Source organism: Parambassis ranga, chromosome 8, assembly GCF_900634625.1.
Source record: "Parambassis ranga chromosome 8, fParRan2.1, whole genome shotgun sequence".
Taxonomy (NCBI): domain Eukaryota; kingdom Metazoa; phylum Chordata; class Actinopteri; family Ambassidae; genus Parambassis; species Parambassis ranga.
In genome coordinates, this window is record NC_041029.1 from 8,040,580 (window position 1) to 8,065,524 (window position 24,945).

Genomic DNA, 24,945 nt, shown 5'->3' on the forward strand with positions numbered 1-24,945 from the left:
TTTGCTCTACTTTCCTGTTAGCGCATGAGCCACCCCTAGAGTTCATAAAAGAAAAGTGCACCTGCTGCTCTGCACGTCATGTCACGTTGCTGAGAAACAGCCATACTTTCTGATGCACTTTAACCCATGTCTTTGTATTTTAGTATGTCAGTGCACACTTCACTTTAGCACTGACTTATAATAAGCACAAAATCATTTTGGTACCACCCATTTATGCACTTTCAGGTCACATTTGCATATATTGCATTGCCAAGCTGCAAACAATCCCCCTCACAAAGACAATTGCAAACCGTAGCAGTGCACAGAAGCCATTAATCTTAATTTTTTTCCCCCTGTGGATGAATCCTTCGAAAAATGAATCCCTTCTCACAGGCAGGAGGACATCAGTGAGGTTTTATGAGCCTGTCAGGGTTGCACTAAGAGATGTGTCAGCGGGGCTGTATTTGTTTCACTGTAGCTGATGGTGGAGGCTGGGCCCCGTGACCCTAATCGATCACCGGACAATAATAAATGTCCACGAATCCTCTGCTTGTGATCAACAGCTTATAGAGTTGGCTTTCCTTGATCAATGGGTGATCAATAAAACAAACGAATGAGACTGTAAAGTGAGAGATAATTATATGTTTGCTTGTGTCAGGTTTGTGCTTGTTGTAGAACAAAATGAGCCAGAACATAAATCATTTTTACTTTTGAGTAAAAAAACCTCACCTGTTTATTTTTTATATTAATCTATAACAATGTTTTTCTCTGATTATGCTGAGAATTACAGATAATTGGACAGAGCTGTTGAGCTCTTGATAGGACTTGATCTACAGACTGACAGATTCTGCATAATATAAGCTGGCATTCACATTAAAGTATAAGGCCTGGGCCAAGCAGGTGGGCTGAATGTGGAGGAAGTAACACATGTCAGGGGCAGCAGCAGAGGGGAAAGGCAGGCATATGCTCGCCCTCTCTGTGGCCTGGCCTTCCTGCTTCAATGGGCAATATGGTAGAGAGACACATCTGACCCAAAATAATATCCTCCACAGACGGCAAACCGAACGTCATCTCAGCCGTCACTGTAGCATTTTACAGACACACACTCCTCTTCTCTGGGATTGCTTGGAGATATTTTCAGAGGAGGTCCTGTGACTTAGACAAGGGAAAAACAGCTATGTAAAAGGCCAAACTTGGCTTTTCAGATCCCAAGAGAGAGGCCAAATTTATCCCAGTCTCCAAGTATTGACCAATGCCATCTCAGCTTACACTCTGAAACGCTGGTTGCAAAGTCAGTGCATTCTGTCCCCTTTAATCCATCACTGCTGCTTCTGATAAGACAGTGAGCCTTCTAGCAAATGCATATTAAATCTCAAACATGTTGTTGGTCAATGAATTGTTGTCAAATTTCCTTGGATGGATATCATATCCGCCTCTCGCCCGTAGATAACTGGCATAGGCTCCAGCCGAGGACAAAGTGGGTGGATGTAGTATCATCGAGCAGATGTAAGGTTATTTATATCAGGATTACGCATTAATGTTGCCCCCCCCCCCCATATACATTACTTGTAGCCACCCAGTATTTAGAACCTTCCCTTGACTTGAACTCTTGATGTAAAGGCTGGAGATTACATCATTAATCTAATGCCACAGAAACCAATCAGTGGACATGGATGCTCAACCTAATGAAATCATAAAGATAAGAACAATAAATGTATGCCGTGTATGTGCTAATCCTGTTAGAGCTAGAGCCTGCAGTCTGACATTAACAATAAAAATATAATATACAACATTTTAAAGATTCTATTTTTAATTTAATAAAGGCAGAGATTTTTCTGCTGTCAGATCAGTTGAAGGAACTAATGCTCTACACATTTTGAGTTAAATCTCCAGTGCTGTGAGCCTTTCTGAATTTCCACTGGGTGTCCTGAGGCTGTTTGGTGTTTCCGTCCAGCAGCCAGCGGCGTTTCAGTCGGGGCCCGAGAGCCAGGACACAACCTGTCAAGCCATTAAGCATCTGTGCTCTCTGGGAACTCGTGCCAAGCTGAGACCTGTTGCCTGATGGATGATGCAGTCACTGTAACTCAGCATCGCTACTCGGACCACTGGTCCATTTTCTCAATTTTCTGCCATATGTCACCTAAAAACAGGAAAACAAAAAAAGATCAAACAGACAGAAAATGAGTCTCTGCTGCATTTTTTCAGAGCATGTCTTCTCATACTCACACATATCTATCACCTGCAGCTGAGCGTAGTTCGTCTCTATAAACAAAAACGAATGTACGGAGCGGATGTATCAATCTGTCACTGATAAACCCCCACCTTTGTCAAGCACATATCCTGGCAGCAGACACATGCCAGTGTCTAATTCTCACAAAATTACAAACCACACAGGGAGAGATGTTTGCAATCCAAACTCATTACTTCAACTGTCATATACAGATAGTAAGTAGACCGTTATAAACCTGGTATAAGGCCTGACAGCAGTGTGTGTCCACAAAGAAAACATCAAAACCTGTTAATAATTGAGATTTAAATCTTCATTCAGAAAAGGAAGAACCCAACATCAGCACATCAAATAGGACAAAACGTTATTTTAATATTTTTAATCACTATCCCCTAACTAACTCTGATGAATTCAGGCATCTTACAGCTTAAAGTGACATTTTATGTCACGCCTACCTATTAACAACAGTTTAAGATTTGCCCATAAAACTTATATGGCATGGAGTGTCTGCAGGTGTTCATCAGTAGATCTTGAGCGGAAAGAACGCTCAATCGGTATCGGTCGTATTACCTCCAATAAATATAAAGTTTAAAAAAAAGCTAAATGACGGAGAAAAACATCATTTGTTGTTCATCATGTCGTTTGTCCACCAGAGGGCCACCTGAGGCCAGCAACAGGTACAGAACTCCACTCCACTGATGCTGCACACTAGTTCTGGCTGTGGCAGGTTTGCCTTTGTCACATGAAGAACATTGCTTTAATAACAGTAAGAGCAATCGTTCCCAAATATTACTCCTCTCAGCCCAAATTATCCATGACAAAAAGACATTTCATTTTAGAATTTTACTTTAGTAGCATGGTCTCCTAGTTGGCTTCTGCTAGCCGTGGCTTAGCATGTGCTAGCTCTCAGCTAGGCCTTGATTGTGTTCCGCTCTCCAGCCGCTCGCTTAAGGTTAGCACAGGCAATTCAAGTTGCTGAAGAGCGAAATAAATACGAAGCACAAAAACTAACCAGAATGTGAGCGGAACACCTATCAAGAAAAATGCTCTCATCACCAACGCCCCCTGTAGGCAGATGTACATTTCAACACAATGTTTTAAATTTGCCTCTTTTTTTGTATACTAAAACATGGAGCTATCAACAGTTATTCCTCTATTTTCCATGCTCCACATGGAGCACATCCACCTGCATGGATCTTTCTTGGCCTCAGTACCGCGAGGGCAGCCGTGCCAAGCAGTCGTATAATCCACAGGGTGAATAAAAATGGATTTGGCTGGAACAGACACCCAGTAAGCTGCCTTAAACCAACAGGCAGGATTGTCCACAGCACAGATTCTCTCATGTACATGCTCATTTATCACAGGTCACACTGTTCCTGTTGATAGCACTGACCTGCAAATACACATTTTTGACCTGTAAATAAAAACATTGTTATAACAAACATTGCTAAAAGTTCAAATAAAATTAAATGTAGCCCCTCATAAGCTTCATAAGTTGTTCCTGTCTATAAGGTTCAAAGTAACAGAACTGGTCATGTTTATGGAGAGCAGTGCTGTCAGGGAGAGCGAGTGTTTCCTGGCACAGTGTTTTCTCCTCCGTCTGTCTCCAGAGGCCTCGGACAACAGACGGGTCACTGTGAAGCCACGTTTTTAAATCCGGTGTGCAGATGGATACCAGTAGTGGTTCTAAATCCTGAGAGCCTTGGCACCCGGCAAATGCCGAGAGAGGAGAGAGCAGGGATAGACCGATACATCATCAGGTTTTATTGTGCAGCTTTAAAATGAATCGCATGTTTTATTCCAGACTAAAAAAAAAAATCTCTGCAGGGTTTCTGTATTTTTTCTTCTTTTCATACTTACACTCTCTAACTTAATATATTCAACATATTCCAGTGTTTTTTTATGCTGGATGGCCACAACAGAACATACCAACGTATGGGGCAATGTCGTCTGATCATGGGACAAATATAGCCGCCAAAGTCCGGGTTAGGAGGTTGATTAGAGACAGTGGTGGTCCAGCATGATATTTTCACTTGTGGTTGAGTTTCATTTGACTTTTGGTTTGGGTTAAGCATTGAAAACCACTGGTTGAGGTTAGGCGTTAAAACAGGGTAAGGGGTTAGGTAAAGATTAAATCCATACAGTAAATGCACAGAAAACCTTTTTCTTTTGCTTCTGCCATTTTTGGCCACGTTGGCGATGAGCCCAGAAAAACACAAATAGATGTGTCCAAAGAAAAACAGGAAGGCTGTAATTTTGAAATATTGACCTCATAATATATTTTCCTGGTGGTCTGATTATAACACATTGTCCCTGAGAATGTCAATATTTTGTTCGTTTAGTCTTGTTTTTACTGTATGAGTTTTATGTCTTTTAAAGTAGCTCAGTGATAGTAGAAGAAAGTAAAAGTTCTGGAGTGTACATCAGAGCCTTGTGTTTTGAATTGTTGTCCCGTTGGAAAGTCAAAGTGTGTCTCGTGCACAACTTCTAGACTGATGAATGCAAACTTGCATTTGTCTTGCCATCAGCTTGCCTATTTCTTCAGCACTGTAGCTCAGAGACTTCAGATCCATGCTTCACAATAATAATGGGGTTTTGTGTGTTTATGTTTATTAAGTTCAGCGTATTTTATTCCAAAATTCTAGTTTTTTCTGCCATTTGGTATAATGTAATAAGGCTGCTTTTGTCATTGTTTGCTGTCTTGCAGCTTTCTGGCTGTTAAGGTCAGACATGAGCAGCACTGGACTCTGCTGACATTTATGTTGAACACAGGCAGGGATGATTGAGTTTTATGTTGAGATTGAAAGGGAGCAGATGATTCTGTCTGTCACTCATCCTTAGAGCTTATCTTTTTTTTTCTTTTGTAGGAAATTGTGATGATTTTTGGAAAAAGCCCAACATGAATAACCACCTCAGGACGCAAATTTTAGAAACTCACTTTTTTTAGCCTCCTAATGATAAGAGATCAAGCACAGTGATATGTCCTGATTTATTTCCCAGGGATGTATTATGTAATCAATCTTGATGATGATCCTGGGTTTTTGAGATAATTTGGTATCTAGGGTCTAATTAATGATTTGAACACTTCTTTTCTTATAAAGTGTTCCATAGTGCTGCAGGGTCAGAAACTGAAACGTTTGAAACAATTTATTTGGATTATAATTACATTTAAAAAACAAAAACATAAAAAATAATACAGCAAATAATTGCTAAAACCTTTGTACCTTTTTTCTCATTTTTCTTGTTCTAGGCCTAATTTTCAGTCTGTCTGTGCTGTCATTAGTTTGCTGCATTAAGCCAACAAAGTGGGTTTTCAAACTTCTGGCCCTCAGATCACCCAGTTCTTACAGCTGACCTTGCATTACCCACCAGGCTGCGGGTCATCAGCCGTGTGCTCACCTAATCCCGCAAATTGTAGCTGGTGCTCCTGTTCCACCCAGCCCAGCACTTTTGTTTCCATTTTTAGCCACAGCTCTTTTCAGGATTCTTATCATTATAAAGAGAGGAGGTGAGTTACAGCTCAGCTGAATTGCTAATGACAGCACCTCTGCGCTGTTGTAATGGGTATTAAACCACAATCTTATTAAGCCACACAGGGTGGACTGAGTGTCATACAGACCTGTACTTTTTCTTGTTTTTGTGGGAGCACCAACGACAGTGTGAGCCACAAGGCTGAGGAACTTTTAGAGAATGTGGAACATTAGGTCCTTTGTATGTAAGCTGCTGGTTTTTATTGCTTGTTGCGAGTAATGTCAGTTTCCATGCTGATGCTTTTTAGCATAAGAACTTTTTTTATAATCCTTTTTAAATGGTGTCCCTTGCTCTCCTGCAAAATATCTAAATATCTATTTAAGCCATAGCTTTCTTATACAGTGTGGTCACAGGTACCATTGGTCCTGGATAGTCTTCAGAAAGGCTTACGCACTACACCTTAGATGTTTCGGCCTCTTGGTTGTGTGTTTCCAAATGCATCACAGGCAGATCTACTGCTAAAATTCTTCTATCCAGTGGTTAGGCAGTGGGGCCAGACTATTTGTATCCAGTCCAACATCTGTGATAATAACGTTGTGACTACAGTCTGGAGATGTTTGTCTTACATAATTGAACTAGAATCAAAATGTACATTTATGCTCATGGGATGCCTGCCTGGAACTCTAACTTTTGTGTGATTTTTAGGTGTTTGTCTCCCTCATCTGGACAGACTGTATAATTACACAATTGCACACTTTAGACTTAATGCTGCAAGAATCACCAAAAATCCAGAATACTTTGTAAAAAAAAAAAAAAAAAACACAATGTGTTGGGTGTTTACAGCTTTTAGTTTGAACTAACACCACGGTTCACCCCTGTTCTACTTTGCACTTTTGAGTAGTGCAGTAGTCCAAAGTAAAACTTCCCAGAGTGATGTAAATGAAGTTGGCTGCAGATGGCACTTCGCTGGGCCGAGTGCTGCAGCATTGGCGGCAGATGGTGGAATCTGGGGCTGATGGATGCTTTGTCTAAAACTCTAGACAAGGAACCTGCTGCTTGCCCTCTGTCTGAGAAATTCAGAGAGGCTAAGAAGGATGAGCTTCTGCAGAGTTAAACAATCCAGACAACAAACACATAGAGTAGAATGATGATAAAGACCACATGAGGTCATATTGTGGGTTTTTTATTCGACCCTGTTGATACGGGTTATTGTGTAATGGAAGGAATCTACTCAGGACCTATTGTGTAGGGCTGCTAACCTGGGTAGGTTGTATGTGTGCATCACAGAATTTTACTTTAACAGTGCTACAAAAAGTTTGCTTTAATAATCCAGATAAAAATGATAAAATATTTGAAAGAGGAGTGGAGGAGGGGGGTGATGTGCACACATCTGTGTGTGGATGCAAGCTGTGCACACTGTCATGTTTGATTCATGTTAGGACTTGCAGGCTTTGGAAGCATAAGATAGAAAGTTCTATTCATATCATCACTGTTTGAACCAGACATGATCTTGAGAGGACAGAGGACATTATAAAGTGTCTTTGAGGCGCCGGCCTTGAAGCTGCACTAGGGAGACTATACCCACTGAACTAGGGAACATCACATCTCTCAACTCTTTCCTCAAGTCTGCATCTAAAATGGTGGTTTTCTAAGCAAGTTTTGCTCTTGGGAAAGTAAAACATCTTAATCTCTTGCTCAAAGTGGCTGAAGAAGCTTAATGTCAAGCCCTGAAGCACAAAGTCAAGTATTCTCTGGTTTCAGCTTCTCTGATGTTTCTTTGTAAAATTACTGAACTCCATGGTATAGATGACATGTAGTAAAATACAGTTAAAATAAATTAATATAATATAAAAAACTCTCAACAAACAAAGAGACAGCAGGGGTCAAAACCTATGCTGTGATATAAATACTGAGATACAGTGAGGAAGCTGTTTTTTGGACTCTGCAGTGATTGGTTCATTTTATTTGTCAAAAGAATTACACAAGAACACGTCTTAGTTGATAGTGCCCGAAAATATTTGAGCAGTGGTTTCCTTTGACACCAGCAGACTCTCCGTTTTGTCAGCCACGTTCTGCTCCCTTCTGCTAGATGTGCCGTGACTTGATATATTGGGTCTTTTAGCCCATGCTTTGGCTTAAATCCAAGTCCCATTTGTACAGATGGGGTTTTACATGGGCCATTTTAGCCAAGCACCCTCCCCATAAAGCCAAAGTGTCTCATCGCTTCATAATTGTGTGATTATGGTCAATTGCTGTGGTTGGGTTGATAGATTCTATTTGAGCCCAACAGATGCTTTTATCATATTGTAGATCCCCATTTGACCTTAATCAAGCGTTACATGTAGGACTATATGAAGAACATAAAACTTCACAGATGTGGAGGATCAGGTGTCTGAGAGGAGATAGCGAGATCAAGGAGAAGAGACTCAAATACACACAAGCGGCTGTAGTAGCAAAGCTGAACACTGGTGCTGATGGATGAATCAAACAGAGACCTCCAGCAGAAACTTATAACACAGATAGATGGTGCCACCATGTGGGAACTAGGTGACATGACAGCTGTGAAAGAGAAAGTACCAGACTTAATGGTTATATTATGAATGAGTAAGGACTTTCTGTATGATTTAACAAACCAACTTTTATTCCTGTGTGTGTTCAACAAAGAAGATGAATTGGATGAGTTGAAGCTTGAAATGAAGTGATATTGTATTGGTTGTGTAAAGTCAAGGTATTTGCAAATGATTAATTGATGTTACATTGTTTTGATACATGTTTGTTTTTGTATCATACAAAGAGTGTAAAAACAGATGTATCATTTGCTCTCCTACTTAATAGCTCGACAGGAGGAATCCTGGGAAAACAATAAGTGAAATGTTACCATATTAAAATCTGGCCTCTGGCAGGAATAATGAGATTAAAGCATGAAAAAGTAATTTATGAAAAAGAGCATGTCCAGAAAAGTTGAAAAAAAAAATCATCCAAAACAGTGAAGGCACAAAACAAAACAAAAAAGCTGTATGTAAATAAATAAATAATGCACTATTCGGAGATACTACCAATGTTCAAATGACTGCAAACAATTCAAAACCTTCCTGACCTTCTGAGTAATCTAAAAAAATGAAACTTACATTTTTGTTCTGTCATCAGGGCATGTCTGGGTTCCAATTAAAGCAAACAATGCATAGCATACTTATCTTTTAAACAGAGGCATGTACAGGGCATGCTGTTAACATTTTGATGTTGCAAAGCAGTGACACAAAATATCAGTATTTTCTGGATTCTCTTTCTTTTTTGTGACAAAAAGAATCCCATCTCCCATTGTTTGTAGAGGCTCAAAGGATTAAACTAAGTCAACAATGATGGAGAGGCACTGATCTTTTGAAGTATTTACATTTATGTTTTCTCTGCCTCTCTCTTGCCCCCCCAGCCCCCCAGGCATGTGTCTATGTTTTTCCACTCGCAGGCTTCAGTCTTTGAGTTTGTCTTTCTTTGGTTGGATAAATGGCGGCCTCTGCGACAGACAAGTCCTCTCCATCTTGTAGCCCCAGAGGGGGTTTGGCATAAGACAAATAGGTCTGGTGGAGCTGTCCCGCCCCGTTCCACATGGCTCATTTCATACGCCATCGCTGTGATGTTGTGTCATGGGATTTGTAGTGTTACGTCAGGTCCCGGTCCAACCTGAGCACACAGCAACTCATCACTCACCCACAAAACAGCACTGAGACTCTGGAGCTGAAGTAGACAAGTTTATTAATGATAATAATGAGGATGATGAGGATGATGATAATATTAATAATTAGTCATAATTATAATAACGTTAATGTCATAATAAATAGAACTCTTCATCTGAAGCACGTAAAGAGAAGCATACAGAAAGAGAAAAAACAAAAACACAAAGTTCAGAGTACAGAGCCAGAGGAGGGGGCAGGGACTTCTAGAGACATTTTTTTTAACCTTTCAATATATCCATTTAATTTTTTAACATTTTTAAACTTTATTTAACTGGAACATTTACAAAAAAGAGAAAGAGATAGATTTTAAAAAATCCTTATAAATAAATTTTGTCATTATTAGAACAAAATACAAGATTTTGGGGAGTCAGAGGATGTCATTTTTTTCTTTTTTTTCCCCCCTGAAAGGGCAACTGGGGGAGGAAAGGAGGGAGGTGTGGAAAGGTGAGGGTTATTATGTACAGAACACCAGGATTACAAAAGGGGCCACTCACATACGAGAAGGCTACAGGGATGGGGGAGTCAGGAGGGTGCTGTATGGGGTGGGTATGTTGGAGTTGGGGAGAAGCGGGGGACTCTCAAAAGGGGACATCCTGCTAGTGTCACAGCTCAAGCAGTTGTGCTCAGGAAGATCAGGACCATTTCATTAAACTGAAGGCATCTGAAGGAAGGAAGGGGAGGGTCACTTTAACCCCGCCCCCCCACTCCATCCCGCTGCTACGGTGCAGGCTGGAGTTTTAAATGCACTCACTGGTAGAGACAGAACTTGCAAGTGAACAGAGACAAACAGCCACAGTTTAAAGTATAATAAATAAAACTACTGTCTTATCCATAGAAGACAACTAGTGCCTGTACAGCCACTAAATATCTATTTAGATTCAAAATGTAATCTGTTATCCATATCAATGACAATGATAGAGTGAAATAAAATAAATCATTGTCAAATCATGCAATGACACTTAAACAGAACCTGTAAGCAGTATAACCGAAAGTAAACTAAAACAATAGGAAGAAATACTAAATAATACTAAAGCAACTTAAACTGGGTTTTTTTTCTTCCATTTCTGACAAAACACCTAATGTTTAAGCTTACAGATTGAAAACAAATACAAAAGATAAAGTGATGTATTTAGTATTATGTGCCCTGTCTTAATCTTGGTTTTAATTTGGAACTGCTAGAACTTCAAGCTAACTTTACTACAATACTGATTTTTACAAAATTTCATGCAGTTCCTACCACTACTGTTCCTACTTCTACAAAAATAAAATAAAATAATAATAATACAAACTGCAAATATTGTTGCTGTACAGTGTGTGGACCAAAATTAAAAGCAACCATCAACCATTGCTTTCCAGTTTAAAAATAGCCAACTAATGTCAGTTTGCACCGACTAAGACATTGGCATCCTAATATCTAGCATGCATCACTGTCCCCATTGAAATGCCATGTACTGACATTTGAAGTCAAATATAATAAAACTGAGCAGCTCAAATCCTACAAACAGACCAAAATGACATATATAAGTACAAGTACTGTGTGTATTCAAAGTCTAATATATCTCCACTAAAAGTATTAAAACCAGTGTCGTGTCCTGTTATTACAACAGTTAATTCTGACGCTGTCCCAAATGCCCTGCCGGAAAAAACTCACAAAAGCACCAAATGTGGAATAGATCTGCTGTTGAAAAAAGTCCTAGTAATGTGTGTGAAAAAGTATAGCAGCCAGCTTTAGTTAAATATGTACAGTATGCCTTTCAAAGGAACCAAGGTCAGAAAGTTTGTCCTTTCATGACATTTGTTGACAAATCCTACATATATAAAACCAGGCGTATTCGTTCAGATTCGTTTTGTCAACTCATAGCTACTAATAAGTAGATAACAGTGCTTTCATCCTAAAATGTGCCCATCACACATGACATCAAGTGTTTCTGTTGCTTAATGCATAGATAATCCAGTGGACTAAATCCAACTATGTGATTGAACCCTAATGTTCATGAACAAAAACCAATCCGTGGCTCTTTATCTCTGTTTCCCAAGAAGTTCACATCACAAGTAAAACTCCAACCTGCTCCGAAGTTGTGTCTGACCCACCACAAGTTTGTCACACTTTAAGTAGGCCAGATGAATCATGTGACTCTCAGAAACAAACCTACAGGTATGAAGATGCTAAGCCTGCATATGATTGCTTCATGGGGAAATGAATGTCCGACTTTACCCCAATTGGACTTCACAACAGTTAGTTGCCATGATATAGATACTCTTTGTAATATATGATAAGCTGTCTACAGATGAACAGAGGTCGCGTGGGTAGGAGCCCTGATTCAGAACAAGTTTTTTTTTCTTTTTTTTTCTTTTTTTTTTTTTTAAACCTGAAATAAGATGAAGTTAATCAAGAAGTGTGAGGTGAGATTTACTGTACAGGATATTAACAGTACACACTGTAGTTTTGTACAGGAAGTCAGGAGCTTAACCTAGTTGTACCCTCTTACAATAATTCACACAAAACCACTCCTAAGTGGTGTACCCTGAACTCTCAAACAAAGTTGTGCTTCACCTGAACCTGCTCACCCCTTGACAAACCAAAGTTTCTCCTCAGGGCCAGCAGGTTATTTCGAATACGCAATAAAACTGCCCGCCCACCAGGGTCAGCGTGAGAACAGCAGTTCATAAACGGAGGCTGCTGCTGCAGGAAGCTGCGAGCTGGGGCTTCGTCAGCGAGGCTCGTTACATTAGCAGAAGAGCAAGCTCTTCCTCAGCGGTGCTGTGAGTGAATAAAATCTGGGTCATGTCAATACACATCCGGGCTCCGCCATCATCATCGAGTCCCACTGTCTCCTGATCAAAGAGCACTGAGACTGTGTGTTCAAATCATACTTTGGTTCAAGTAAGAAAAGAAAAATCAATATTCATAAACTTTTTATCTGACACCCACAACACCTTGCGCTAATTAGCAAGTCTTTGCAGCTCCAATGAAGGGCCAGAACTACTGCAGATGTGATTCTTTTTCTGAGCTGTCTGCCGGCTAATAGTAGGGTATCATGATTTGCTCTGAATGGGGCAAAAATGTTTGTGTGTGTATGCATAATCCTGCATGTGTCGTTAATCTGCGAGTATCTCCACAGTGTGTGTTTGTTTATGTGGTAAAGGTGGGTTTCGGGGGGAGATCAGTTCACACTATCACCATCACACTTTCAATCATATAACACATGATCACATGTTACAGTAAATATCAGGGACATATTTAGTTGGAAGGGGGAGTCTGATATCTATGTTGGGGGGCCAGAGGCTTTTCCTGCCCACCCCCTCTATTCCCTGACATCACCACAGCCCATATAATAGATATGTATATATATTTATATACAGAAAAAGAATACATACTTATTGGACACCCTAGACATTAAAGTACATTCAAAAACTGAACCAACATTCTTGATTAAACACGTTTACAGTGACTCTCCTGATATAAAGAATTAAGGTTTCGCTTCCACCAAAATTAAAACTTTTTCCTGTTTAAAAGTTTTCAGTGCTGCAAAAAAACAAACAAATAAACAAAAAACACACAAATATTCTCAGAATACATTGACGAAAAAAATCAACATATTTCAGCCCTCGTTCCTTGATACCATTGGATGGGCACTACTGTATTTCTATAATGTTTTTTTTTTTCTAGCGACATAGTCTATATGCCTCAGGCTTGTGTTTTGGTTATGCACCTGCTGATGTAGTACAATGGGATTATTCGATTATAATTCAATTTGTTACATGGACGTTGATGAGTTATTCTCGTCAGGTGGAAACGTGCATCCTTGGTAGTTGTACGCACTTTTATCATCGCGTTGGTCTGACAGTTTGTCCGTCAGTGCAGAGTGACACAAAGGCTTGGGCTCGGAGTCTGGCAGGTGAGTAAAGTCGGCGACTTATGCGCCATTTTCTCAAACTAGTCCTTAGTCAGTGACCTCTGCTGGGGCGTGGAGAGGGGCAGACGGGGAAGCTCGGCTTAATACCGTCTAACCGTCCCGCCGTGGCTCACCCCCCCCACTCCCCAACGCTGTAAACCAGTGATGCTGCCCATTGGGGAGGGCGGGGATGCCCAATGGTGCTGCCAGGAGGAAGTGACATCGCGACAGTATCCACAGGGGACGCTGCTAACAGTAGGCGCTGCAGGCCAGTGACACCGCAACAAGGAGGAAAGAGCGTCATCACCGGCCCGAAAGAGAAAGAAGGTAGTGAGGAAGGAGGTCGGGAAGGTTGGAAGGAAGAAGGCGGAGCAGTGAGACCAGGAGGCTGACCTTTGACTCCACCCACAGGAAGTACAGTGTAGAAAGTGCTTCTGCCTGGATGCCGAGCTCTCCCTGCCACCTTTCTGGGTTTTTTTTTTGTCTCATGTTTTTTTTTCTTTTTTCTTTTGTTTTTTTGACCTCGGCGACAGAGCAGTGTGCCATAGAGAGAGGAGGGGGGAGGGGGGGCTCCTCCCTCCTCCTTCCTGCATACCACAGAATCAGCATCAAGGGCCAACTGTTCATCTCCCTTACCAAAAAACATAAAAACAGATTTGTACATATATACTGCTTTATACACACTTTTTTTTACCATTGTAAATCACAAAAGTATAGAAAAATAAAATGTTTTATAATAACGGGACACTTTTCATTCACTCTCTGTCTTTTTCTACCCGGCAAAAAGGTGGTCCCTGGTGGAAACTGGCTCCCTCCGTCTGTCAAGTTTGTGGCTGGTTTGACACCGCTGCCGCAGCGCCACTTTGTACGCCTCCCGTCTTCCCTCGCCAGCCTCAGTAGAGGGACTCCTTCTCATCTTCTTCTTGTGTTATTTTCTTTAAAGCTAGTTCTCCTCTCTTCGTTGTTTTCATCTGTGATGTCCATCAATACTGAGTACAGCTCTTCATTTTGTATTTACTGGAAACAGGGGAGAGAAGTGGGGAGACTGGTAAATATTTACAACGTTATGTTTCTGTTAGGCATACATTATAAGAGGTGCTATGAGAAGTTAGTATGAAGCCGTTATTTCTTTCTAAATAAGTTTTTCTAGGGGTGAGCATATTGTCACAGAAAGTATAGCCTAGAACACAACTCCTTTAAAAACAAAAAACAAGTAAACATATGGGATAATGTATGGAATAAACAACGCTTTATACAACTCCCCATCTATGCAGTGTACACTGTTACAAGGAGAAATTCGCAAAATATAGGGTTAAAACACAGTGACGGAGTAAAGACAGAGAAGAGGAAACAATGCTTAAAACTCAGCTGCGAAAAGTTTGAGAGCAGAGACGTTCACTTTTCATCCCCTATCTTGTACTGTGGCATAAAAGAAGCGGGAGCAGAGGCCTTCTGCCTGCCAAAACTAGTGCTGCCGCTCTCCCCAGAATAAAGATCAGAGTGAGCTGTAATCATACAAGTGGAGATCGGCAGTTTGTTAGTGCAAAGTGAAAAGTGCAATGGGGCTGGATGGGAGCAGAGGAAAGGGAGGTGGGGTATGTGGGTGTCAGGGGCAGGCTAGGCAAGGCGAGTGTCCCACGACCCTTTAATGATGACAGATACTCGCTAATTCGGAATGATCTTCAACAGCTCTGTGGAGCTTCTGATGAAAAAATAAATAAATGAAAGAAGATGAGGCTTTGTAGTGCATTACTCCACCCCCCGTCTTCCAACCCAGAGAGACAAACAGTCAAACAAGTGGCATGCTCAATCAGCATCCACCCTGCCCCACCCCGACCCCCACCCCCACCGCTCTATTGCTCTTTTCTGTTACAGGGTCTGGCCTTAGGTTTTCCACATTCTCTATACATTCCATACCTCAGATTTACTGAGAAGTCGCCTGGGACCCGCCATACAAAAATATCCACATGCAGTCTTACAGCTCAGCAGGGAGGGAGCACAATAGCACTGGAGCTACATATATTCCTCACTGACAGGCAGCCTAGAACTGGAAGGCCTGCCGACACAAATATATTAATCACCCATGGACATGAAGGATTCAGGAGAGGGGGTGAGTTCAGGTATCAGAGCCTGTGCTTCTCTCAGTCATAGTTAGTGTTGTGTGCTTGTTGTTAGTAGGTCTGAGCCATGCAGATAAAGGGTTCCTTTATCTCATATTTTCAGTTTCTTGGTTCAGATGTATGTATGGTCTAGTTCTACCACATTTGCCCATTTACAGTGCAGCATTTGTGGTCTGCTGGGGTGTATGTGTGACTGATTTGCAACTAAGTTATCCAAATTCTGCCCATTTCTGTGACCAGAGAAAACATTTCGATTGACATAAAAAATTAAATGTGTCAAACGCCACTAAGAATAAGTTAAAAATGTGTCTTAAGTAACGCACATTTTAAATATTTGATAGTTGACAGGAGCAACATCCATGTGTGAAAGCAGACATAATGTTCTCATAACTGCTTTATTCTGACACTCAGAAAACAATCAGAGATTATTTATATGCCACATATTGATAACAAAAATAATCCATGAGTAAAGAAAATGGTCATAATTGTATACCTTTACCTATGAAATGAACCCAAAAGAAAATTACACCTTTCAGACAATATATTCTCATTATAGAAATGACACAGATTTCAAGAACAAATTGAGCTGAATTGAAAATACACAGATAACCCCACTTCATATAGGAATACATATAAAACAGTTACTCAGAGAATCGTGATATAGCATGTGTGTGTATGTACATTTAAATGTATATACAAGTACCATAACTTTTTCTTTTTTTTTTGCTTGGTTTTCCTTTGTACAAATATTTTAGGTGGATTAATAAATTCACCTGCCAGCTTATCAGGGCTTAGTGAATATTTGTAAATATAAATGATGGATGGAGAGTATGTAAACATGTGTCAGTACTACTGTTACAAATGTTCGGACTAAATAGAGGTCTGGTTGCATATTAAGCTGGTTGTGGAATACAGTAGAAGTAAACAGAATCAAAATATTTAATAAACTACATTTGACCTACATTTGACAGTAAGCATAATAAAATGGCTCAGACCTCTACAATACCGACTGCTGACTGCCAGGTATATCTTGAACATTTAAGCCTTGATAAGCTGACAATGAAACAGTTAAATAATGCTATTTTTTTCCCCTGTAAACTGTAAACAAACTCCATGCAGACTGATAGGACCAATTCCAGATGACTCTAATTTGTCCCAGTAATAACACGGGAAAATGTAGCAGCATTGATTTGATGTGTGCATACATTCAATCATTCAGTCATGATAGCTAATGCTTTGATGTGCAGTATAAATTAAAAAAAAAGCAGATTTAAAAAATTTTAATTATACATTTTAAGGTTGTAATCAAATCACACTTCAAACATCCCTATTTGGAGACAAAAATCCCAAATTTGATAAGTTGGATTTTAATTTTGTTCAACTCAAATTTAAGACTCAGGGGGCGAGTCTTCTGTTTCTATTATGAATTCATGGCTGCACCCTGATCTGCTATTAAAGTATCAATTTCTCATGTAGTAACATCAAACTTCAATTCATTTTTTTGTGCTTAAACATCAAATCTGAACGATTTACTTGCATATGACATATCTCTAAGTTAACTTTATATGCTCTTGATTCATGAGCACAAATTCTGAATTTAAGAGCCCCGGTTATTTATTATTGATATTAGTATTGTAGTGTTTGATGTTAATAGTGGTAATTCAGATTAGTATATAAATGCTTGATGGACAACGTAAATCATTCACAGGATGTCGGATGGACTCTACTTAACATGTTTGTAGAATGTAGCTCATGGTAATGCTGGACTGAATCAGTGTTTCGTACACAAGGCGGCCAAAAACTTAGATTGGCTTTTGTATGGTTCTTATTTCCAGCATAAATAAATATAAAAGACATTAGCGTGTCCACCTCCTCTGCTTAGGCATTAGTTATGGAGACAACATGTTTATCTTTAACTAATAACATCCTAAAGGAAAACTGAATCAGTTTGTCATGACCACACATCCTATAATATGTGATGTTATTACTGGGACTTGAGAGTAAACTGTTACTGCACACTACAGTATGTTAGCAAGATGCACTCATCTCTCTCTCTCTCTCTCTCTACATGGCCTCACAAACACAAACAAAAATCTGTTTTATTCTAGCCTAGCTTAATAATAGTGATCACTAACTGAACACCCACATATGTACTCTCCTGCAGAGTTTATATGAGAAACTCCCCTGTTTGAAAATGGTAAAAATAATCATCCTAAGTTCTGACTCTTATAAAAAACCCCATATGTTGCATTACGTACATACTAGCTTATAAAAGGAAGAACATTTGTTTGTTTACCCACATAAAGTTTTCTTTGACTCATGAGATAATGGGTTAGTTTTCTTTTTCTTTTTTTCTGATATACAACATTACTCTATATCATTTTAACATTTTGACTAAACATAACTAGCTGTATATGATACTTTTTTAATAAATATTTTACATCTCAGAAAGTATTTTAAAAAAACAAAAACAAGTTAAGTGCAACAAACATATTTCTTTTGAGACCACAAACACTTTTTTTGTGAGTACATATAAAGTAAATATTGGCAATAGCTTTGAGTTGTATTTCCATAGCTGCTCTGAAATCTTAACAGCTAACAGTAGCTACACAGAGATTTTCTTTTAAATCCACCTCACGTAGCACAAAGTGGCAATAGAAGCCAATGCAGTGACTGTATGTCGACTAAGAGGCGGGCACGTCTGCACTCTCTACACACATTTACATTGTGTCTCCTAACACCTGGGTGCTTTTATACAACATCCTTCGGTACTTGTGTGTGTATACAGTGTAGAATGTGTTATACAGTATATGTCTACATATATATATATATAGTACAGTATTTTTTTAATAAAGAACAACAGTACAGTCTTATTTTATCATCGTCCTCTCTTGGGGGGTCTCTGTTTAAACAAGAAAGCTGTGTTGCAAAGAGGACAAACCTGCTGGTTGTGTTAGAAAGGAAACAGTTTCGCCTGCTGAGAAGTCAGTATCACTGAATTCTAGTTTCGGTTATCTTATCCTGAGGTAAAACATTTTGTGCAATGCTTACAAAGGAGACTGATGACTTGTAGAAGAACAGCCCTCTGTCGGGTTCAACCACCTCAGTGCTGTGTCAATACTCTGTGTGTGTGTGGATGTGGAACACGTTTGGTGAAGCAGTACAGCTTGTGTACAGATTATCTGCCGTGGTGTATTAGTGAGGATATGCAGCCAAGTCTTCTGCAAACAGAGTTTATGTGCATCTATTTTGCAATTAACAATGCTGTCACATGGAATTCCAAATTTTATAATTAACTAACTAATTTACCCATTTATCTGAATGGTAAAGATTCTCAAGGGTATCTGTTTGGTTCAACCAAACCAAAGTTCTAGCCTAAGTCAAGTCTAACTGGTCCATGTTAATAATTTAATAAGAATAGCAGAGCCTTTCTTTTAAATGTCTGGAAAGGGTGTGTTCAGGAGAAAGAGACATATTTACATTCTGGCCTCTATAAATAATTCCCCCGTGATGTCGGTGCAAAACATTTTATATAACTGACCCTTTAAATTATATTAAGGCTTAAAGTTAAAGTTGGAAATGTCACAAGTCTACTCATTTGTCTATATTTGAAGAATTAGGTGGACTCTAAGATGGCAACAGCTGAGTTTCATAACAGCTCAGAAAGCCTAAGGATGATGTCACACAAAGTTCATAAATCTTGTTTTTTTAAACATATGACCCCCATTATATTGTGAGATCCATGTACCTGAGAACAAGACGTGAGTCTGCATGTACCTTAGAACTAACTACAACATAATGCTAACAGAACTATACAGACTGTATTTGTATATCCAACCAACTTTTAAACCTACCACTGATGGTGAGATGTGATGTAAATCCAGGCTAAAATCTAATGCTCATCCCCCATATTGGCCTTTGCTTTACCTATAAGGAATACTACATTTCCACATAAACCTAATGCAGAATAGTTGCACATAGAAGCGCAGTAATTTGCAGGAGGCTGGGGCGTGCATGTGATTATTGTGAGTCCAGGACAGAAATCTGACCTTCATGACCCTTTACTCTGCATGCTGTCATAGCACATAGTACAGCTGGTAAGGCTCCACTGCCAGTGCACAACAGTAGGACAATCCAACGTTTAAATAAAAACAAAAGCAGTCAGAGCAGCGCCGTCTTCGACCTAAGAGATACCAAGGCATATTCGTCTGAATATTTCTGTGTGTTAGATGGAAGATAAAGGGTAGGGAAGAAAATCCAATCAGCGATTCCTCTCTGTTGTGTAAGTTGTGTGTATCATAGAAATGCCCCAGTATATTCTTAGTCAGATGACAGCAGCTGCATACACACACCTCTGAGCATGCACCATGCGTGCTGCAGTAGGCTCACATTGGTTATGGTGACACAGCACCCATATACAGCAATCGAGATAATGCACATGTGCATAAAACTTTCCAAAAGAAAAAAAAACAAAAGCACAAAATGAACAGAAAACAAGAGCAGACCAATGATGACATCAAAAAGGTTGTTGTAGAAATATCAGCTTGAGAGGTGTCAGGGGAGGGGCTCAGCATGTGGACCTGGAAGCTTTTAGTTTGATTTAACTCTCCACCAAGGACCAGGTGTTTGCTTGTTTTGTGTTTGTCTTTTTTTTTTAAAGAATGTTTTATTTTTATTATTTGTTTGTTGGGGTAATGTCTCTGTCTTTTCTCGCTTTTTTTCTTTCTTTTAGTAGGGAGTGAAGCGACTGTACCCTCCTCTGTATAGGCTAGCCTGCAACATCAAAGATGAAAAAGTACCAATCAGTATTCAGGTGACAGCTTTAGTCCGTTTCTCTTTCTCCACAAATTTCCTTCCTTCCTTTTTAAAGGTTTTAGGGGTTTTTTACATTCCATTGGAGTGATTGATAGTTTGATATATTTAAGCCAATAATTGGTTTTGTTAAATGAATTGCCTAAATGCATACTCTCTGAGTGTGTGTTAGGAACAGGGTCATCAGGAGATAAAGTGGATTGGTGGATTTGGAGCTTATCTGGTGCCCAGGGAAAAAAATGGTTTTATAGCAACCTCGCAAAAAAAAAGAAAAAGAAGAAACACTGGGACTGGGTTCATTTTATTTAATTATATTAGGAAATACATTTTGTGCTTTTTCACCTGAGTAAAACCACTAAGCGATTCAACCAAAGCAGGATAAGTTCCGAGGGGTTTAATCACAGCTCCTTTTCAAGTGTAGCCGAGGTGTCTGCAAGGGGCAAACCACCACAGGATATTAGCCCTTAGATTTAGCACCATGCTCAAGATATCTAGGGCAGACACACATAAAGCATGCAAGTGGGCCTATTGCATGCACACCTGCACATGCACACGCTCAGTCTCTCCTCTCATCTTCCGGTGGCTCTGCTGCAATTATAAATTCAGACAAACTCCAAAGGCTACTGAATGTCTTCAAAGGCTAATTTTGCCTAATTTCGGGGAGCCCTCTTGCTTGTACAAAACTTTCATCCATACGAGATGCTTCTGCTAGCTGGAAACGAGTAAAGAGAATTTCCAACCTCAACCTCAGAGGAACTAATTATTGTATAGCTTTTAAATGCAAAAATGACTCGTCTCTGCCGGAGAACCATTAATCAAATATGATTAAAGAATTTGGAACCAAACTGGTCTTTTCTCTTTAGCTCAGGAGTTTATTAGATGTTAGGCTTAGCACAGCCTGTCTCCCAGTAGCCTTGCCATTTGTTCAACACCACACGCATGCACACACCCTCCCTCTGGAGTCTGTGTTAGCTCCCTGAGCTCCCAACACACACAACATTAGCTCTGATATTTTTTAGGGTCCAGATCCTGTCTTCTACTTTCATTGAAAGGACAATTAAAGTGTCAGAGAAATGGAAGGAAATTTGGAGGGAAAAGAAGAAAGAATAATAAACATTCAAGCACATTTTTTTAATTAGGTAAATGAAAAGAGAAAAGAAATGTCTTAATTAATGAAAGCTTTTAGCTAGCAGCTGCACCGGGGAACTATAAGGTTTTTTTTTTAATGTCGTTGAAAAATCGCATGCATGCAGGAATGGTAAATTTGAGTCATTTCTCAAGCAGAGAGCACGACTCTGCTCAAGCTTGTGGGCAGGAGAGGAGGGTGAGACATCTCCCTCCCTCCGTCTTGCTCTCTCTTTCTTTTATGTCCCACGGCACACTGCTGCATGCGTTTGATGGTCCTTAATCTCTAGGTTTGGTCTGTGAGCCCGGTCCCATCCCCTCATCATCATAAAAAAAAAAACAAAGAGAAACTCTTCGTTTCAAAAAAAAAAAAAAGACGCTCTTTTATTTATCATCACATTTCATCTTTGATGTTACAGTAGCTGCAAAAGCTAGCTAAAAACAGACATTAACAATTCAACTTCATCCCTTCAAGTTTGGTTTGGCTGAATGGGAAAAAATAAAGATGGTCCAACTCACTCTGTAGCAAGTTGAGAGATGAAGAAAGGAATGAAAGGTTGATAATGTACGATGCAAAGTTTGTGTGAAAAACAAGAACACTGCAGTGGTCACTCATTCTTATTTCAGGAGGTGCTTGTGTCAACTCAGTTTTGCATGAGGTGAGCTTGCGCTAAATGTCTGAGCCAATTTTCACATGCTGCTGTTTCATAGTACTGCTCAGCTCCACTGGGATGTGCCAGATAGCTTGACAAAGACAATAGACAATAATTAATTGGTAATACATAAATAAACACCAGTGACCACTACAGTCTCTGGTCTGGTGTGTGTGTGTGTGTGTGTGTGTGTGTGCTACTTTGTGTCATGATGTTTGAGACAGACAGTGCAAACAGAAACAGGCGGTGGTCTCACAGACTTACCATGGTCCCCACACTGTATGTGGCGGCAGGGCCAATCGTGTGGTGATAGGGGTCTGCTGTTGCATAGACTCTGCCATAGCTGCACAACAGGAGGCAAAGAGAACACGGTCATTGATCTATCATTGACGAGGAGAGCAGGACATTTATGCATGCTTGTTTAATGCTCAACCCCTCAAGTCAACTCTTTCAAGTCTCTAACACAATCAATTATTTCCCTCCTCGGCCTCTTGGGCTTCCTACATTATACAAGGTGGTTCAAAAAGGGGAGTTCAAAGGTTGGTGAATTATACTTGTCTTTTCATTGTCATCTTGATTAGGTGGATGGAATAGGTAATGAGCAGAGAGAGACAGAAAGGGAACGATGCACGGAGGGAAGCACAGTAGGTGCTGGAGGGCTTGGTCTCTCACCCTGTTCTTGTTTACCCAGGCTGCACACTGGGCTCACGCCCCTGTCTTTTCATTGTTGCTGGTTTGGAACTAATCCTTCCAATTTTCTTCTGAGACAGGACAAGATGTGTCTGCCTTATTTATTTATTTATTCTACTTCACATATTCCTCTATTTACTTTTCCCTTTTTTTTCCAGTGCTTGCTTGCAAATGAGGGTCTGCACGGAGCAGATAAGGCACACCCAGCCAAGGACTGAGGGCACCAAATCAACCAGGAATAAAAAAAAAAAAGTGGAGAGAGGAAGAAATTTCTCCTAAAGGAGACAACATACAGCATTCATGTCTTTCGCATGAGCTACACTGAATTATATAAGATCTAAATATGGCTTGGCCCATTTAAGTTCGGCAAGCACCCAAGGTCAGTGAGCAGGACGTGAAATCAGAAAAAGGCTGTCTCGGCTCCTTGGGGAGGAGGCCGGTGCCATGAGATGGTCAGGGGAGGTCTCCGTGGTCCTCTTATCTTCAGTGAGCACCGAACCCCACAGGCCCTCTAAGGCTAATATATCTACAAAATGACTCTCACCAGAGTGGCACGGCTGACGACCGGCAGGTCAAACCACCCTGTGCAATGTCACAGAGCTGACTGGAAGCCAGCAGGGTCTCTACAATGTGACTGTCTCCTCGCAAGCCTGCTTTGATACATCTGGTATGAACTGTGTTTAGTTACTTAAAGGGCTTTGGTAATGCAGCCTGTGAGTGATGTAGGATTTTCGGATAATAAATGTTTCATATTTTACAGGGGTTTCACACGCCTTCTACAATCCTGGTGACCTCTTTTTTATGATTGGCTGACTGCACCACGGGTAAGTCTGATAAGGTATTGCTGAGACAATACCGCCAAACCCCTATTGATCCAATGGGCATGACCGCTTATTCAAAAGGAAACAAACAGACAAAGCAAAACAAACAACTTGGGGGCGAATTATATTAAATCTCACAGAAAAGTATAGGCAAGAGAAACAGGAATTAAATCACTCAGAGAGAGAAAAAAAAAAGAAGCTGCTGTCCAATTTCTGCTCTCACCGAGCACGGCTGCTCATAATTCGAGCCGCGGCGAGGCCTGATAAATCTTACATTATCGATATGATCTTCAGGCTCTCAGGCAGGGTGTACGTTATCACAAGTGACATGCTCAATCCTTCCCAGATTAGATTCCCAAACCAGCCCACATCCCGGCTGACAGCGGCTTTCAGGGGCCGAAATGAATCAGCAACACCTTCCCAAACGGAGCACACCTGAACCAGAGTGACATCACTCAGAAGTGATAGAGTTCCTGCTGGTCCATCTCTCCCTCTCTCTCTGTCTCCCTACCTCCCCTTCTACAGACCTGAGGCCATTCATAAATACCGCAGTGATATACCCACTCTGCCATCACAAGCAGAGAGTCACGACATACATCACTGCTTTTCTCATCGAGTCCAACAAGGTTAGTCTTTTTTTGTGGCGGGGGGTATTCTTTACCTCAGAGCTAAAAAGAATATGGAGGTTTTCCTAATAGATAACATGAGAGGAAGAAAACCTCAAGAAGAAGAATATTTTCCTATCTCATGTATGTTTTGCCTGTAGATTCTAAGTAATTATTTAAAGCAAAAACCCACCCTATGCTACTCCTACACCATGATGGAATGCATTAAGTGGTGGACTTATTTCTCTTCAGTCAGTAATTTCCTCTGCTCGGGAGCCTGCAGGATCAACTTGTTGCTTTAAATTCAAGTTCACATGAGCACATGATCTGTGATCTTGTCGAACACAGTGTAGACATGTTCATCATTTGAAATTCAACGTATTTTATCAGCGTTCTGTTTCTTCTCTGGGCTGCAGATGGTGAAAAATGCAGTCACTGTCTGCCTTACAATGGATTTCTGTGTTTGAGCACTTGCACAGAACAGTACTTTACGGGGTGGTAGTGATGGTTTGATTTGAAATTTAAAAGAATATTATGATCTGTGCAAACATCCCTAGGATATCAAGGTAATACCACTGTATGGCTCATATAATATAGAGTTATGGTACTAATTAACGTGCTACATGAACTGCGACCACCGCATGCAAACTGGAGGAGAGGGATTCTCACCTGTCACTGAAAGCAGCGGTGGTGGTGGGCTGGGCAAATCTGTATGCTGCATAGCCACCCTGTAAAAATACCACAGTATTAATCAATAATTAAGCACAACCTGCACAAAGAAAGGTTAGCTCTCAGAGACAAAAGAAAACAACAAT

The 24,945-nt window shown here is 40.3% G+C and overlaps 1 protein-coding gene across 3 annotated transcripts in view; it reads right to left on the reverse strand.

Annotated features, from left to right (window-relative positions):
- Positions 1 to 12,100: 12,100 nt before the first annotated feature.
- LOC114439623 (RNA binding protein fox-1 homolog 3-like) overlaps positions 12,101 to 24,945 on the reverse strand; it is a 109,242-nt gene continuing 96,397 nt past the window's right edge. For all 3 annotated transcript variants that reach the window (XM_028411684.1, XM_028411683.1, XM_028411682.1), the window contains exons 10-12: positions 24,800 to 24,858; positions 22,279 to 22,357; positions 12,101 to 14,321 (exon numbers count right to left, since the gene is read on the reverse strand). In XM_028411684.1, coding sequence (XP_028267485.1) covers positions 14,319 to 14,321; positions 22,279 to 22,357; positions 24,800 to 24,858 — 141 coding nt within the window. In that variant the 3' untranslated portion in view covers positions 12,101 to 14,318. The remainder of the gene's footprint in view (positions 14,322 to 22,278; positions 22,358 to 24,799; positions 24,859 to 24,945) is intronic.